We start from the raw sequence: 17,796 nt of genomic DNA on the forward strand, positions 1-17,796 counted from the left end.
CTGGGCGCAGGCACTCGCCCATGTGGGCGAAGCGTGCGCGGCTGTGTGTATGGAAATCCATATTACACATTAATATACATCTACCTCCCAAATTCAGAGGTCGACCTGAGAGCAGCTCGGCGCATACGAAACCAGACGGGGAGGGGTTGCTGAGGAGGCCCGGGCTTCCATTGGCTGCAAGCGTCTGCCGTGGTGCGGGGGTATCTCTAATCATATTCAGCATGTTTTGCACAAGAAATGTCAGCCAGAAAGGGCTATCTGCTCCCTTCGCCAAATTATTCCACAACAATGTCATGCTCCGAGAGCCCGGCTGCAAACTCTTTTTTGGTAGACTCCTTGATCAGCTCGGGCAGAGGGGAAGCGGCGGGAGCAGGAGGCGGAGGCGGAGGCGGAGGCGGCTACTATCCCAACAGTGGTATCTACCTGCCACAAGCGTCCGATCTGTCCTACGGGCTGCAAAGCTGCGGACTTTTCCCCGTTTTGAGCAAACGCAATGAAGGTACTTCTCAAAGCATGGTCCCCAGCTCGCACCCCTACGTGTCAGGGATGGAAGTGTGGCTAGACCCCCCCCGGTCCTGTCGCATGGAAGAGCCGGAGAGCCAGCAGGCCACCTCGTGCTCCTTCGCTCCAAGCATTAAGGAGGAGAGCTCCTACTGCCTCTATGACTCAGAGAAATGCCCCAAGGGCTCGGCCGCCACAGACCTCGCTCCCTTCCCCCGGCTGAGCGCCGAGGTCAGCCCGGCCAACAGCGGCGGCGGGGTCCCCGTCCCGGGCTACTTCCGCCTCTCCCAGGCTTATGGCACCTCCAAGAGCTACGGCGCGGGGCCGGCCGGGGCTGCCCCCTTCCCTCCGCAGCCCCCCGGCCGCTTCCAGACGCCTCCATCTTTGCCTCCCGTCCCGGACGCGGGGAGGAAGGAGGACGAGGAGCGCTCCCCCAGCCCCTTGGCGTGTGTCTCCCAGAGGGAGGACGAGACTCAGGCTTCATCTTCCACGGCAGAGGAGCTCTCTCCGGCTCCGTCAGAGAGCAGCAAAGCCTCTCCCGAGAAAGAGCCCGTAGGTAAGCGAATGATGATGGTGGTGGTGATTAAAAGAAAAAAAAAAAAAAAAAAAGAGGGTGGTGGTGGTGGAAAAAAGCGGTTAAGGATCATAGTGGCATCACGATGCGAAAGGAGGATCCCAGCTGCCCCGCGGGGCTGCCAAGAAGCGCTGCTCAGACTGACCTTCTGAACTTTGCAATATTCGGGCACGGGGTTGCCGTAAAAATTAATGTCCATCCTATAGTTTAAAACCCTTAGAGCCTCCGCTCTGGGCAACTTTAGCCTGCATGCTGCTTAAACATATAGAAAAACAAGATCAGTCTTTCCCCTGTGATGTGAAGGTGCCTACCAGATAACAGAGATGTTTGTAAAGCATCCAAAATAAGCAATAGGCAGTGCCAATAAATAAACCTATTAACGCGGTAAGTTATATTTTACGATCCTGAATGCTTTTCGGAATAACAGCCGCGTTGAAATGTGCCATCTATGAACTGCTATCAAATTAGACTGATGAATGCACCGCGAATATCCTTCAGCGTCTACACTAGATAACAGGATTGTTATTTATTCATTTGCCTATTTATTTCCCTTTCGGGTCCCCATGGTAAAAAAAACCAAACTCCCCTTCCCTGGGCGGCAGACTTTTCAGACGATTCCCTCCGGCCGCATTTCAGACGCCCTGTTATTCCTTCCGGGCGCCCCGTAGGAAAATAATAAGATCAAAACAAAAAAGAAAGCGGAAAACTACTAGAGAGCCAACCCCAAACCACGAGCCACTCTGAGCCATCGAGGGATCAGTGTTACTTCTTTCCCAGCCAGTTCCACCGACAGGAGTAAACACCCTGCAACAGGGGATGTTTAATTTTTGGGGGTTTTCTCCCCCGAAATGGTTGGAAAAGAGAGGGCCGGGGCGCAGCTCCCCGGGCAGGCAGGGGCTGGAGGCTGGGAGGCTCCGACTCCGCAGCTCACCTTGTTTTCCACCTCCAGAGCACACTTACAAAGTTCAGATCCGCAGGTTTTGGTTTTTTGGAAGCAGGTGGCCGGGGAGGTGGGGGGGGGCAAATAAGACTCCAGGCCATTCACCAAGCCGCCCCCAGTAATAGTGGGCTCAGAGCGGCCGAGGGGGAGCGGGTAAAAAGCCTGTTTGGGGGGGGTTAGAGATGAACTGCCCAGCAGGGCATGCTGCCCTGCCGGAGGCTGCCCGGAGCTTTTTGAGCAGAGGCAGATTTTCTCGGGCGGATTCAGGACTTTTGGGAGACCACTTTGAAGCTCTCAGTTCCCACAAGAACACCCCACTTTCCAACTCCCCGCAGCTGGCGGAGCGAGCCCCCCGCGCACGCACAGACATACACACAGATGCTCCTTCAACCCTCTCCCCTCCAGCTCTTTGCCTCCTACCCGCTGGTAATGTCCCTTTTTTACTTTCTCAAAACTAGGCAATTCAAAAGGAGAAAATGCAGCAAACTGGCTCACGGCAAAAAGTGGCAGAAAGAAACGGTGCCCTTATACCAAGCATCAAACTCTCGAGCTGGAAAAGGAGTTTCTATTCAATATGTACCTGACTCGTGAGCGTCGCCTAGAGATCAGCCGCACAGTCCACCTCACAGACAGACAAGTTAAAATCTGGTTTCAGAACCGCAGAATGAAACTGAAGAAAATGAACAGAGAGAATAGGATTCGGGAGCTCACAGCCAACTTTAATTTCTCTTGATGAACCTATAAACACATCTTTATGGTTTAAAGAGCCAGTATCATTTTCCTAGGCTGTAGTCATCCGCACCTGTATGGATTAACGATATTAGACGTTCTCAATATGTCCTTAACCTCTTAAGAGCTACTTTGGGGGGTGGGGGCTGTGGGGGGGCGGACTGAAGCCACGCTAATGCACAAAATGCCGTGCGTGAACCTCCCCGCTTCCTTCAGCCTTCCCCCGGGCCGATTTGTTCCTTTAAGCTTTGAAACCCAGAAATACCATTTCGTGAGCTGGAAATATCTTCCCCTCCCGCCCCATCTCTCTCTGAAAAGTAAACAAGCTTGGTTAAAGGCGCATTCTTTTAAATTTTAAGCGGTGTAACTTTGTATGTAGCTGCACAATGAAGAATTTAAGCCTTGCCATATTTCTATACATTGAGAGCTTTTCCCCCCTCTGTTTTTCTTTTTCCCCCCCTCCCCCCTTTTTCCTTCGAAAAACAGGACTTACAATAATGAAATGCAGGCATCCTTTAAAAAGGCTTCATGGGAACGGGTGTTAAGAGCGATTCTTTTTTTGCTTTACCTTAAAAGTCAATATTACAGCTTTAAAATGGGCCAGGAAAATGAAAGCTTTTCTCTTTAAAGGTATAAAAGAGTTCGTGTTGCTCATGGACTAAATTATGACACTTACCTCTGAATTTCTCTCGCTCTTTCTGGTTGTAGATATTTACTTAATGTAGTTTTGCTTAAATATGTGGAATTAGTGATTTTTTTGTCTATAAATAACGTTACCGTTGGTAACGCATGACAAGCACACAGAAATTCCCCCTTGTGAAGAAAGCAGTCACTTTTTCCTCACTGATTTCACTGAAAATATATATATCCTGAACATCAGAAGGACTTTATGAGCCAGAGTCTGAGATTGCGAGGGAGAATATGTTCGTCTTCCTTTATACTGTGAAGTTACATACATTAAGGGGTCAAACATATAGGTGAAAAAATTAAAAAAAAAAAAGAGAAAAAAAAAGAAGGGGAAAAGCTATAAATACAGATATGTATAAATGTCTATTATTATTAAAATGCCGATACTGTTTTAAGCAAATGCATTCTATCGTTATTATAAATGTTAGTTCTAGCTATATCTAGTTCTTACCTTAAATCGGAATAAATTAATATTGTAATGCTGCTGTGCGTGAAAAAGACGATGTTTATGTTCTCATAGAAGAATAAAAACCCGTGGAAATAATCCTTTTAATTTTACCTCTTTTTGTGACTGTTTATCCTCAGGTTCTACTTTATGTCTTCGAGAACTTTTACAACAGGAATAGTTGCCTAACCCCCCTGCAATTACTTTAGGAATCTATTTAAATATTACCTAGACGGTCGTAATTTGTCTGGGCCATATAGCGATGGTGCTCTAAGGTTTGTCGGCTTTTGTTCAGTTTTATGACTTGCTAGTATATCTGGATTGTTGCTGTCTTGAACGAGTGGTTTCAGTTGACTGAGGAGCTGCATAGACTGAGGAAGCAAATTACTATTTCTTGAGGGTAGGGAAACGATTTTTATTTTTTTCTTTATCAAACACCTACAAGTGTGCGGAGATCTTTAACTCCAGAGGACGGTGACAGAATTCTAGCTTTATCTCAGGGCTGAGAAGAAATCGTAAAGGTGAGCGCATGGGGAGGGGGGGACTCCAGCCTCCCCTCCCTGCCGGCGGGCCCCTCCAGACAAGGCTATTCCCTACCTGGCTGCATGTGGAAGAGCTTATTTCGCCCAGGCTGCTTTTTTGCATCCTCCCTTCCTTGCTGCATGTTTAGCTCATAGCCTTGCACAAAGGGAAGGCAAGAGGAGGGCTGGGGGAAAAGCGACAGCTAATGCTGCCTTGCAGGGTGTATGTATGCTGGGAGCGGGGGGGGGACAGACTTTGAACCCGGGTTTCTTGGGAGCCGTTAGCTTTTCATGATGTAACATTGTCGTGCACGGCCTTTTTCTTCCCGATTGCATCTGCATGGAGAGGCGAAAGCTGCCCGCGGCGGGGGGGTGGGGGGGTGGGGGGGTGGGTGTTGTGTTATTATATTTTTCTCTTGTTTTCATTAACCCACCCGAGGCTGGCCGGGGGGTGCGGAGGGGCGCCGGCGGGGCGGGCGGGCAGAGGGATGTTTTAGTCATGTTTCTGGTTTTATTTTCGTAGCGGGATCCTTGCGTTAAGGACCACGGCAATGGGGAAAGTAATAATTAGCGCCTGAGAACTGCTCTGTGGTTTAGGTAGTTTCATGTTGTTGGGGCTCCACCTTTCTCTCTACAGCACGAAACTGCCTTAATTACTTCAGTTGATATCATCACCAGGTATGCTTGGTGCGAGGGTCCTTTCTGCCCGAAGAAATCTTAGCGCTGAAGTGATCTGTAGGCGTCAAGTCCCAATGCCATTGTTCCCCATCTGCAACGGAGCCTCCTTTGATTCCTCAGATAAACACAGCAGCCGAGGGGGGAAGCTTGACAAGTTCTTCAAGGTTAGCTAGCTTCTAAGCGAGTCCCTGCCTGCTTGCGGGGTTTTAATATATCTCGTAGGCTGCATTCAAGGTCAGGTGCGTTTTTGCATTCTGCCCGGCGCGGGTCGAGCTCGGGGGGCGGGGGGGAGGAGGGGACTGTTTTTATTTTTCTGCCTGGATTTATTAAAAAACAGAGACCCAAAAGCCTGCCAAGGGGAGGGGGTGGGGAGAGATCAAGTCTACCGGCCTCGCTCCGTGCACCATCACAAACAAGTCCCTGGAGCGCAGTGCCCGCGGCCGGGCGGACCCCACTCGCGGCGGGGGTGCCCGGCCCCGCCGGCGGCTGTCGCTCCCGTGGCGGGTGACTGGTGCCCGCCGGGGCCTGTGGCAGGGCTCCGCCAGCCCCGCGCCGCCGCCCGTCGGGCCCACTCCCCCGGGGCTGCCCGGGGGCGCCGGCTGCCCCGCGGCCCGCAAGGCCTCGGTTACGATCACGATTGCGGCGCGGGCGCGGACGCTCTCCGCGGTGGCGGAACGGGCAACAGCGACCTCTCCGGGCCCGCCGCCGCCGCCGCCGTCTTTTGTGTCCGCAGCGCGACTGCGGGCAGGGGCGGCCTCCCGCCGGGCCCTCCGGCCGGCAGCCAGCGCCGGCGCGGCAGCGGAGCTGGCCACCGGCTGTAGCGGGAAGGCGGGCAGAGGAAAGGGCAGCAAACTCACTCGCTGGGAGTTTATTTATATATATGTATATATATATATATATTTAGTAAGCGTGGTTATTCTTGCCTAAAAAATAATAAAGAACTAAAAAACCCAACCCACTATAAACTTTTTCGAAACTCCAGGCTGGGCTGCAGGCCCTCGGGGAGGTTTGGATAGCGGTTTTAGCTAGACCCGCCCTAGCGGGTTCCTTAGAGAAGCAGGCGTCCTCGGCTGGGGCAGGAGCAGAGCTCTACATCGCAGTCAAATTTAAGAGCTTTTGCCTGCCTTTGCACACACTGCGCATCTGATGGCTATCTGCTGGGTCTGTGTACATATGGAGAGTGTATATACAGTGTATATGTCTGTGCGTGCCTGTATGGCGTTTGTACATATCTTTACCTCTGTCCTTCATTTCCCCTTTGAATCGCATTAGCCTGATTGGTACTGCTTCCCCCCAAATTCTGAATCATTTTTTCTCTCCGCTGTGCCAAAACTTCTCCGTGCATTCGTAGCACTGGCGATTCCGTGAGAGAGGTTTGCAGTGGCAGGAAACCCTGGGGAAAGGCGATCCTGAACTTCCCGTTCAGGAGAGATCGCCAACGCCCGCGAATTCCTGCCCCGCGTCCGCGGACACTCCGCGCCTCTGCGGTGCGTGGGTAATGGAGCAGGGCTTGCAGATGCCCCGCGCTTAAAAACCGACGGGGTCCTTCCTGTTGCAGCCGAGGGTAAGAGGCAGCAGAACGGGAGCTCTGCTGATTTGGTTATATCTGCATGGAGGGCAGGGAGCATTTTTTCATGCACGATGGTTCCAGCGGTGCTTCGCTCCTGGGAATTCCGATTTCATATCGCAATTTGATGTGAACGTCTGTTTCTGCCCTGTTTGGGGTCTTTTGCCTCCGAGGGTGTAAGCCACCAAAACCTTCAGTAATTTGCAACGCAAATTGTAGGAAGCCCACGATGCCCCCGCCAGCCTTCGTGGCTTGTACGCAGAATATACTTCGGGGAAAAAAAGGGTCGAAAAGGGTGAAAAGGGAGCCGGGTGCTGCGGTGTTATTATCAGTAACGTGACTGCATGAAAAATGCCTGTAATTATTGCCTATATTCTACCTCTTGCCTTCTGTACGCCCTCTCCTGCCGCTTGGATGCCGGCAATGAACAAATGCAGAATTTTACAGGGAAATAAAAATGCAGGCACGTTCTTTTAAACGTTTTTGTTATTGTTATTCATTTGCTATTATTTTTGGTGAGGAACCAAAAAAATGAAACCCGCTGCAAGTTGAGAACCCAAATTCGAATATAAACATCCAGGACTCCTGCAGCTAAGATTATTTTTTCTGAATGGAAAAAGGAAGTTCTACAATCACATTTCACCACAGCTGACTCTTAATAATAAATACAAATGACGTCGAGTTCCGTCTTTCCAGGAAAGAAATACAATTATTTTTTTTCTATTACGGCGTGTCTATACAATGGCCAAAAAAAAAAAAATAGCAGAGGAGAGCTTTATTTGCATTTTTTAAATTGTTAGAAAATAACGGGCTCCTTGTTTGTGGAGATCTTGCAACTGTTCCGTAATTTTCGAACTCTAATGGGGGATAATAGTTTCATTATGGGCCTTTGTAATCCTGAACGGGGGGAGAGAGAGTTGTTAAAATAGGATCTCTGTAAGATTTCGGATTAAACTGTTGGGAAGACATGAAAAGAAAAAGAAAGAGAGAAGGAGAGAGGGAGAGAGTCAGCCCCCATAGCGATGTAAAACTAATTAGAACCACACTTTCGCATGCACAATATTTACACGTGATTTTAATTATTACTCAGCCGTCCCTACCATTTGCTGGGCTCTATTTTCAATAAAAGATATTTCGAGTAAACTGAGCCTTTCGCAGAGATTTTTTTGTGACCCTGCATCCCACTGACCACGCTCCTTCGCCAGCCACGGGGATAAACAGCGTGAGCGTCCGCCGGAGAAAAATCAGGGAGTCACAGGCATATTTGCAAAGCGCTCAGCCACGACTTTAATTCCTAACACTGGACTTGGATCTGGCCGCCTCTTACTTTCCCCCGCGCACCCTCCCCTCCTCCGCGGCGGACTGTAACCCTCCGCTCGGCTTCCGATGCCGCTAGCGTGTGTCCTGCAGTCAAAGGAGGTGCCAGCAAATAAATAATTATATTTGCACATAAATTTGATTCACCAGAATGCGGGACGGCCGACTGCGAGCGCCCCTTTGATAGCCGCCCTGAGAAGCAGGGAGCCTTTCGGCAGCGGGGAGACGGGGCTTTTTCTCCATTTTCCCCCCGCTGCTTCCTTGCATAGTTAAAGAATTAATCGTCGTGATAAATACCGCCGCCCGGCTCTGCCCGCGCTCCTTCCCTCCCGGCCAGGACGGCGGCTCCGCGCTGCTCCGCTCCGCGCCACCCGGCCCCGGCTCCTGTCCCCGGCCTGGCGAGGGGGTCCCCGGCCGCAGCGGCCCCGTCCAAGGGCAGGGACAGGCAGGCGCGGCGGGGAGGACGAAGACGGTGTTTCGGTCACTGCCGCGCTCTGCCCGGCGGGGTGGGTGGTGAAGTGCAGTTTGATGCGGGCCAGCCAAAATACCGAGCCAGCGCCTGCCCCGGTCCTCCTCCGGCCGGGCGGGGAGGGCCGGCTCGGCGGCGCAGTTTCGGAAAGGGGATACGTTGAATTTGACTTTCCGCTGCCAGCTCTGAGCCGATCGGAGCGGTATTATTTACAGTGAGTTCCCAAACTAAACACAATAGTATAATTTAACCTTTCCAAGCACTCGTAAATTTTTACTGCTGTGAAACACAGCGATGCAAATGAGCGCGCTCATAGTTACTGACTTAATAACAACCCCGTGGCTCCCGAAACAATAACTCCTTATGAAATATAATAAATATATATTTAAATACAGTATACCGCAACTGCTATTTTGCCTTTTTTTTTATTGCTTCAATTATTGTATAATTTTATGTGAAGGTCTCCGATCACAAGGGTGGTGGTAGGGTTTTTTTTTCGCGGGGAACACGACCCACTGATGGGATGATTAATTATGATATAAAATAGTCCGCTTAAACGGGGTGGAGGGGGGGGGAAAAGGGGAGAGAGAGAGAGAGAGAGAAAGAGGGAAGGGGGGCTGTAATACGGAATCTGATCTTTTAATCTCAGTTGGCCACAATTAAAACAAACCCCGCCGTATAACTCAAATATGCCTTTGCATAAAAACATATGGCCTCGCTATAAAAATTATGGCTGGAAAACACTGACCCATTAATAGCCCGCGGACTGATTTATACTTTATTGTTCTGCTCCCCCGCCACGTGACCGGGGCAGCCAATGGGCGCCCGAGCTGCCCTCAACTTATTACTGACTCTACTTCTCCGCCAGCACCAAGTTGTTACGTGAAACCCGCAGCCCCGAACCGCGGCGGGTCCGCCGCCCGCGCCCGCCATGTCGGCTCCCGGGACCCTCAGCAATTACTACGTGGACTCCTTCCTGGTGCCGGAGGGGGACGAGCTGGCGGCGCCCCGCTACGCCCCCGCCCCGCTGGGGCCGCCGCCGCCGCCGCGGCCGGCGGCGCTGTCCGAGCACCCCGAGCTGGCCCCCTGCAGCTTCCAGCCCAAGGCGCCCGTCTTCGGCCCCCCCTGGAGCCCCGCGCACCCCGCCGGCGCCAGCGGCGTCCCCGCCGTCTACCACCCCTACGCGCACCACCAGGCGCCCGTGGCACCGCCCGACGGCAGGTACATGCGTTCGTGGCTTGAGCCTGTGCCGGGCTCCTTGTCTTTCCCCGGGTTACCTACCGGCAGGCATTACGGCATTAAACCTGAACCGCTGGCGGCCAGAAGGGCTGACTGTACCACGTTTGACACTCACACTTTGTCTCTCTCTGATTATGCTTGTGGTTCTCCTCCAGTTGATAGGGATAAGCAAAGCCACGAAGGCGCATTCTCTGAAAGCAATGGAGAAAGTGAGGCAAACGGAGAGAAACCGCAGATCGATCCAAGTAAGTGGAACTGCGAGGGTAATGGACTTCAGGGCGCTGCGCCGGCCGCGGGGAGGTGTCGAGGCGCTGGGGCTAATTACGCGGCCGAGCACCGGCTGCTGCTGCTGCCGCCGCTGCTCCAGCTCGCCGGGCTCTGCGATCTGCCACGGCCAGCGCTGCCTGTCGCAGGCTCGAACGGGATCTAGGATGGCTCGGGCTTTCCAGGCTGAAAGGAAAAGAAAAACCCACCCTACAACTGCAACTTAAACAGAAAGAAAAAAAAAAAAAAGGCAAAAGACGCCACCCCCGCCCCAGCCACCCCGGTAAACTCCGCAGGACGTGCTCGCATCCTCCTGCCTGGCCGCGCTCCCAGGCGTGGGCAACCGCCGGGGAGAGAGGGGGTGCCCCAGAAAGCATTGGATGTGAATCTGATCTCTTTGAGACGGCTCGCAGGCCGGGGCAGCTATTGCGGGGCTGAGAGCAGAAACCTCGCCGTTGACTTGGTGTCCCCTCCTCCCCCCTTCGTCTCCTCGGTGAAAAACCCCAGGCTGGATGCTCTCAGGGCTGCGGGACTGATGGCAGAGCGCCTCGGGATTGCTATCGCGATTAACGCCGTGCGAATAAGGGTCCTAAGCGGGCGAGGTTTTAATTATGCCAGCTGTAAACCGACTCGCCAGCTCCCTGGGTCTTGCCAGTGATGACACGGGAGAAGGTCGATATTAAAAAGTGAAATAATTTCGATGACATGTTGGTCTGGCTGGTCACTCCCCGGGCTGGCAGTTGGGAGCGGGGGGCGGGGGGTGGTGGGATTGGGGGGGGGGGGCGGGGGAGGCCAGGAAGGAGGGAGGGAGCTACCAGAGAGAGAGAGAGAGGAGGAGAAAGTATTTTAAAATTGCATCCTACAAACAATAAAAAAGGCGAGTGGAGGCGGGGGCGGCGGGGCTTTGCCGCGTGTAGTTGCGTGTGACCTCTCCATGTGTCTGTATTTTGGAGTCCATTGTGCCTCGCCATCCTCTGTGTCTGGGGAAAAGAGCGCCACGTCCTAAACCCCAGTACCCCAGTATCGGGACACCTCCGCGGCTGGTCCTGCGTGCGTCTCCCTCCCAGCCCCCTCCCTCCCCCCGCCACCGAGCCTGAACTTCTCCTGTTGTTTTCGTTGCAGATAATCCAGCTGCAAACTGGCTCCACGCAAGATCCACCAGGAAAAAGCGATGCCCTTACACCAAGCATCAGACGCTGGAACTGGAGAAGGAGTTTCTGTTCAATATGTATCTCACTAGGGACCGTAGATACGAGGTGGCCAGACTCCTCAATTTAACTGAGAGACAAGTGAAAATCTGGTTTCAGAACAGGAGGATGAAAATGAAGAAAATCAACAAAGATCGAGCGAAGGATGAATGATGGCGACACGCGGGTTAAATTGAAAATGCATAAAGTTTAAAAATATAAGAAAGAAAAAAAAGTTAAAAACAAAACAAACAAACAAAATACCCTCCCCTCGAGCTCTGCCATGCAATGCGTCTGGGTCCAGGCCTCATTTTTTTCCCTTGGCAAATTCTGATTATGATTGTACCTTGTCACAGAGGCCAGTTTGCCAGGACAGGTACAGTAAGACTTTTCATTTTCTAATAGGAAAGAAAAAGGGGGCATTAGCACGAAGAGGCTGTTTAGCTGGCTTGTATAAATCTACCTGTTTCTTCACTTACGGAAAGAAAAAAAAGAAAAAAAAAAAGGAAAAAAACTACCTTTTCATAATGCACAACTATTTACAGACTGTATAGTTTAGTCTACGTAGCTAATTTTATTCGCTCTTTGCGCGGCAGAGAGATCTCTGCTTTAATACTTGAACACTGTGTTTTATTGTGGTAATTATGTTTGTGACTCAATTTATGTGCTTGGGTGCTGTACCGGATGTAATGTTGTAAGCTAGAATTCAATTTGAACTCAGGTTGTTTATTATAAAAATTGCATAGAGTATAGCTCTGTAGTGTATTAAGTCTTTTCTGTATAATTAGACAGTTAACCTTTGATTGTAAAATATATATTATATAAATATCCCAACGCAAAAAAAAAAAAAAAAAAGAAAAAAAAAAGAAAAAAGAGTTCGTCCGGGATGTCTGAGAATTACGGTTCTCAAAATCAAGTCATTTTAGTATGCACAGTTGATACATATAGAGTACTGTCTTTGTCGGTTGTATATATAATCTATATATTAAAAGAAGTAAATAAACAGACTAGCTTAAATATTGTTTTTGCACCAGTGAGCAGTTATCAGATTTCGGAGCTATACGTATATGTGAAAAGGGTAACTACCTATGGTTTACGTTTTAATTTTAATCGAATGATTTGATGGTTATTGTAATGAAGGTTAATTTTATTGATAATAAATTATACAGTATAAAAACCTACATTTGGTTATTGTAAATTTGTATCGAATTAAAAAAATAAATCTGGGAAGTTATGTTGATGGAGAACGTACACTGTCTATTTTGAAATAGTTACCTCATGGCCTACTGACCAAATCGTTGTGTTGAAATTATATTTAACTTTTTGCCAAATAAAAGATATTGATTCTTTTATATTTTGTGATGTTTTAAGATTATTAAGGAGGGGTTCTTCTACGGCACACAGAATCTCACCAGCTAGGGCAGCTGCGGAGGCGAGGTGAGCAGCGGTATTATTTCTGAGCCAAGACAGTCCCCCGGTTCTGTAAACGAGACCCCAGGTGATGAAAATTTAGGCTTATTTTCGTCCTAACTGGGTAGATTCAGGTCCTAAATGCCCTTGCTTGGCTGGAGGGGAGGCATTGCTTCCCCCCTCCCGGGTATAACTTGGTAAGCGGGCGCTCAGCAGTGCGAGGGGGGAGCCCCTTCGGGCGGCGGCGGGGGCACAGCCGCGAGGTAACGCGGTTTTAATAAATCCGCCTGGCGGGGCGGGGGGGATTCAGGACCAAACCAAAATGTCCGACGTTTTTCAGTGCGGACAATAATGTAAATCAGCCCAGACAGCGACATTTAAGCCGAGATGGTTAATTAGTCTCCACCAGAAAATGTCCAGCACTAAGTGTGCTTCAACAAGCTCTGTGAGAAGGCTCGCCTTACCAGCGCCTTCATTGTAAATTCCCTTCTAGAGATAATTGCCCATGCAAAATATGTTTTTTTCAAACATCATCTATTTTCTTCCTTCCCTTCCCTTCCCTTTACGTTTGGGATTTTTTTTCCTCTTTTTAAATATCTCGTGGCAAATAAAAACAACCCGTTGCCTTTTACTAGCGCCTCAGATTATACATGTATGTATAGATATAGATACAGATAAAAATTTACTGAAAATTACGGTAGAATTTATGCTGTCAATTTCACTCGCTGATTTAGCCGAAGGAGAGAGGTGGGCTGGCACCAGGCTAATGCACAGAAGATAAATAGGATTTATTAAAAAAAAACAACGCAGAAAGAAGGTTTATTTGGAGTGGAAGATTTCCATACACACCCCCATTGCACCCACCCCTCCCCCGCCGCCCCAAGCCAAACCAAGCTCAGCAACAAAAGAAAATAGCGAAGTCTGTGAGCTTGCTGAAATTTACCCTTGTTTTGGGCGGACATCTTACTGCTCAGAGTAGATATCCTCCATAATATGAGCCGCAGCACACTTCTGCGTCACACCGACCCTTGTTTGCAAATATGTCGAATAACAATAAAAGCATTCTCGTTTTACGGAGGTACACTTACACATATATATGTACTTAAAGCAAAATAAGACGGAACACACTTATGGTCTTGGCAGAAGCTGTTGTTAGGAAAATTCAGAGCCATACAGTGCAATAAAAGAAAATGACTGCTGTAACCGTTTATGGGGTGTAAAACGCTGCAGGGCTAAAGACAAAACTTAGGGAGCCGGCAAGAAGTTTACAGATGTGCAGAACTGCGGGAGAGAGAAAAAAAAAAAGCTTTCGGCTTCACCTTAAAAAAAAAAAATCCGGGATAAGATTTGATGAGTTCTAATTAGCAAAGGGGAGCTCGTTCTGGTGTGCACACACACAAAAAGCCCCTAATTGATCCCTGAGCCAGTATTTGGGGATGCTGGGACGCCCTCTGTTGTTGCAGACAGAGGCAACTTCAAAGAATCGGCATTAAGAGTGTGTAATAAATGACGGGTCTGCAAACTGTCTGGAATTCGGCTCTTAATGAGTTTACAACTGTCCAGCCACAATTAAGATTTTCTACAAAAGCCTTTTCATTTGTTTTGTCTGGCTGTTTTAGATAAAGCGGGCGAGCGGAAATAACAACCTTTTATTGGCCTTCCCCTGCTTAAATCCAGGCTGGGAGGTGGACATTTATCTTCCCGTGCGCTGGCGGGCAGAGGCGCTGGCTCCGCGGGGCCGACGCGGCGGGGCGGCGGTGGTGGCGGCCGGCCGGCGGCAGGTGGCGCTGTGAGCCCGCGAAAGAGCGCGCGGCCGCCCGCCATCAAGCGCTCGGCCGCCTCCCCGAAAGCTCCTAAAATGTCGACTTTATGGGAGCATAACTAGGGTCGGAACCGCCGGTGTGGTATTCGCAAAGGCCGATAGGTTTGAGTTGTTGGGGTTTTTTTCCCCCCTTATCCCGGGAGTACGGTGAGGGATGCACCGCTGCCACCGGGTGTGGTTAGGGTGGCATTTTACGCCTGGCCACGCTCGTTGCACTCGTGGTAAAAGTCAAGCTTGCTCTGCACCAAGGACATACCCTGCATTTATTATTCTCAAAACAGCAAGGCATTTCCTAGTAGCTGACAGAGACGGACGGAGCCCTGGCACCGAACTGCCAGCTCCTCTTCCCCTTGCCCCAAATCTTCGCCCTTCTCCGGCGAACCTCTGAGCCTGCAAACAGGGTGTCCCGATCTCCCGAAGGGCTGGTGAGAACTGAAATATTTGGAGAAAGGGGTAATCGAGGAGCTCGGGCAGGATCAGCCCGATCAGCCCGGGAGGAGAGCGCCCGAAGACCTTCGCCCTGGGGGCGGGGGGCGAAGCGACGGGTTCTCCAGTGTCCTCTCGCCCCGCGTAGCTGGAGACACAGCCGTGCGGGGAAACGGCAGCGCCGCAAACCTCTCGTCTGAAAATTATTTACCGGCCAGTGAGATTCCTCAACAGCTGTCTTTGATACAAATAAAAATCCCTGCCTGTGTCCCCAGCAATTCCAGATCTGTGGGACCCGTTGTAATTATATGATACAGATGCTAGCAGGCTGATGCTCTGCAAACTTGACGTGTCTCAAAGTCATTCCTAACTTCTCGCCTTCTATTTTGATTTCCTCCAATCGTTTTCGTATTTTTTTCCGTTTTGCTTTTGTTGGCTTTCGTGCCTTGAGAATGAGGCTTAGCGAGGAATTGCGGAGTATTTTCAGACTGCAGTTGCCAAAAGAGAGGGGGATAAACTAATTGGAAGGAAAATAAAGGCAGGAGGAAAGGAAGCAGAAAATGTGGGCTGAAGTATGAACGTTGTATTTTTCAAGTTTAAGCCAGACAACTAAACAAATCGCTGCACAGTACTCCGTAACAAAACTACTTTCTCTGTGTTTTATTTACTTTTCCTTAAATCAAAGCCAATCTCTTTATATCGAAGTTCAGCATCGGGAAGGAATGCAAGCACTGAGCTATTTTTCCCCCGCACTGTTTCAGAGATTTAATTCTTTCCAGGGATAAAGAACAACAGCCACTCCCTGCTTTCTAACAAGAGTCTTCCTATCAAATGTTTGTCTACAATGGCATTGCTAAACTTATTATGATTAATTATTTTTTTTCCTCGAGCAGTAAAATTATATTGAAATTAAAAAGTGTTTATGCGTCGTCATATTGAGTAATAACTTGGCACAGTACGCTCCATTATAATTGTGGATAAATTACGGCGGGAACAGATTCCAAAACAACAACATCTTCTCTAGTATGAACCACATCAAGATACTGCTTAATACACAAGCCATAATCATGTAGTGCTCCCAGGTCGCTTATAACTTATGAGCACCATTTTATCACTACCTTTTACTTCCCGGAAAAGCTCAGAAGGCAAAGAGAAGTAGTCCAGAGCTCACACGAAAAAAAAAAAATACCACGAATCCCGCCTAGAGGATTTTTTTTTAATCGTGTGAGAATATTGCGGTGGTTGAAACCTTGCAGTCTGCTCCCATTCGCCGTTTCCTCGGCTGGGAAAAAGAAAAAAAGAGAAGGAAAAAAAAAGAAAAAAAGAGAAGGAAAAAAAAAGAAAAAAAGAAATTAAATTAAATGTATGTTTTCAGGCGCGGGGATGTAGCCTAGTTTTGGAAGCGACAAAACTGGAGATTACAGAGGCTGTTTCAGAGGCAGTGCTATGCCTAACACGCAGAGGGTGGGGAAAGTAAATAAGGTGGAGGGAACCCAAGTCTGGGGTTCTTTTAAATTTATTCAGTGAAGACTTTTTGAGAAATCTTGGGGGTTGGCTGGAAAAAAAAGCTGAAAGCAAAATATGTTAAAAAAAAAAAAAGGTGGCGGCAGTAAACACACACACGCAAAGAAAAATACATAAATGTGCAAATTGTACAGAATCAGAGAGCTCGAAATACAACCACCCAGCTAATCTAAGTGGTTCTATGCTATCCATATTTAAGTCTAGACATTGGTTATATTTGCTGTTTCTTTCTTCTTGCATCTTGGTACGTTGTCACTAGAGGAGCAATTTATTGGTCTAATGTCATCTACTTCAGCCTCTTTGATCTTCTTGGTCGTCGTCTTGTTTGCATCGCATTCGTTTAACTTCTTGGGCCTTTATTTCCTTTCCAACAGCCTCTTCTGCCGGCGTGTTCCCACATCGCGATTGCGACCGCGGGGATATTGTCTAATATTGGCGAATTGGGAGAAATAACCGAATAGGGCTCTTTCACCAGCTTCTGCCTTACGCCTGCAAATAATAACTGCATATTCACGTACTTAATACTTGGCAAATATCTACATACAGCCGCCACATTTGAATGCTCTGAAGCACCAATATCTTAGGGATCCGGCTTTAGAGAATTTACTTGCTTCTGTCAGTAACCTGTATTCATGGGGCTGCAATAACCGGGCATAAAGAGTCCCAAAGGGTTCGCGCGCGCGCGTGTGTGTGTGTGTGTGTGTATATATGTCATGGAGGTGTGTGTGGGGGTAGACGGTGTCCCACGTTTACAAAACGTAAAGTTTAGGGTCCGTGCGAAATATCACCGAGAACAATTTTAACTGGTGAGAAAGTCTTTGTACACGGGGCACCAAACTATAATTGAAAGGAGAATTTCCGGGGCAATTCCATTGTGCTCCTTCCAGTTTATGATGTGCAATACAGGCAGGCAGTAAAAGCTGTCTTTACCAGGACTCCCTGTCTGAGGGAAGGAAACTCATTTTACGATCCGTTTAAAGGAAGGGCACGGTGCAGCATCCTCAATGGAGAGCCATTCGCATTGTTGGGGAGCCCAGTGTTTAGAAAAGCAGCGGCGCTCCCCGTCATCTGAGCGTGCCGCCGCCGCCTCACGCGTCGGGCTGTAAGGTACGTTAGGGCAGAAAGGTAAAAAGGGGCGGCTGAGATCTGAAGCCATTTGTAGGCGATTTCTTCAAATCTGGGGATTTTGGTTGATTTTGTTTCTTCTTTTCGAGGCGCTCAGAAAGTTAAGCGCTGGCATAATTATTTTTTTCTTCATTTTTGGTGTTTGGGTGGTTTAGGGTTTTTTGTTTGGTTTTTTTCCGGGGAGGGTGCCCGTGTTTTTTCCCGGGGGGGGCTGGAACCCGGCGAGGCTTACTCCAGGGCGCCGCCTTGGATTTTCAAGGCTCGGGCAGCCCTTCAGGGCCGGCGGCGGTGCGGCTGGGGCCCGGCGTGGCGGGGGTACCCCCCGCAAACCCCGCCGCGGGGCTCCCGCCCGCTTATTTTCCTCACGGAAA

At 49.4% G+C, this 17,796-nt stretch overlaps 2 protein-coding genes across 2 annotated transcripts; both read left to right on the plus strand.

Annotated features, from left to right (window-relative positions):
- Positions 1–237: 237 nt before the first annotated feature.
- On the plus strand, positions 238–2,748 carry HOXA10 (homeobox A10). The gene is made up of 2 exons (XM_037385457.1): positions 238–1,057; positions 2,474–2,748. The coding sequence occupies exons 1-2, from the start codon at positions 238–240 to the stop codon at positions 2,746–2,748; spliced, it is 1,095 nt and encodes a 364-aa protein (XP_037241354.1).
- A 6,578-nt stretch (positions 2,749–9,326) lies between these two features.
- HOXA9 (homeobox A9) lies at positions 9,327–11,941 on the plus strand. The gene is made up of 2 exons (XM_037385316.1): positions 9,327–9,912; positions 11,054–11,941. Exons 1-2 carry the CDS (start codon positions 9,360–9,362, stop codon positions 11,290–11,292), a joined length of 792 nt encoding a protein of 263 aa, XP_037241213.1. The 5' UTR covers positions 9,327–9,359; the 3' UTR covers positions 11,293–11,941.
- The last annotated feature ends 5,855 nt before the right edge of the window (positions 11,942–17,796 follow it).

Source organism: Falco rusticolus, chromosome 4 (genome assembly GCF_015220075.1).
Source record: "Falco rusticolus isolate bFalRus1 chromosome 4, bFalRus1.pri, whole genome shotgun sequence".
Classification (NCBI taxonomy): domain Eukaryota; kingdom Metazoa; phylum Chordata; class Aves; order Falconiformes; family Falconidae; genus Falco; species Falco rusticolus.

Bases quoted from the DNA above. Each gene is read 5' to 3' on its own strand.
- HOXA10 (XM_037385457.1), top strand. From the start codon at position 238: ATGTCAGCCAGAAAGGGCTATCTGCTCCCTTCGCCAAATTATTCCACA. The intron at 1,058-2,473 runs GTAAGCGAATGA...TCTCAAAACTAG, and splicing joins TCCCGAGAAAGAGCCCGTAG to GCAATTCAAAAGGAGAAAAT.
- HOXA9 (XM_037385316.1), top strand. From the start codon at position 9,360: ATGTCGGCTCCCGGGACCCTCAGCAATTACTACGTGGACTCCTTCCTG. The intron at 9,913-11,053 runs GTAAGTGGAACT...TTTTCGTTGCAG, and splicing joins GAAACCGCAGATCGATCCAA to ATAATCCAGCTGCAAACTGG.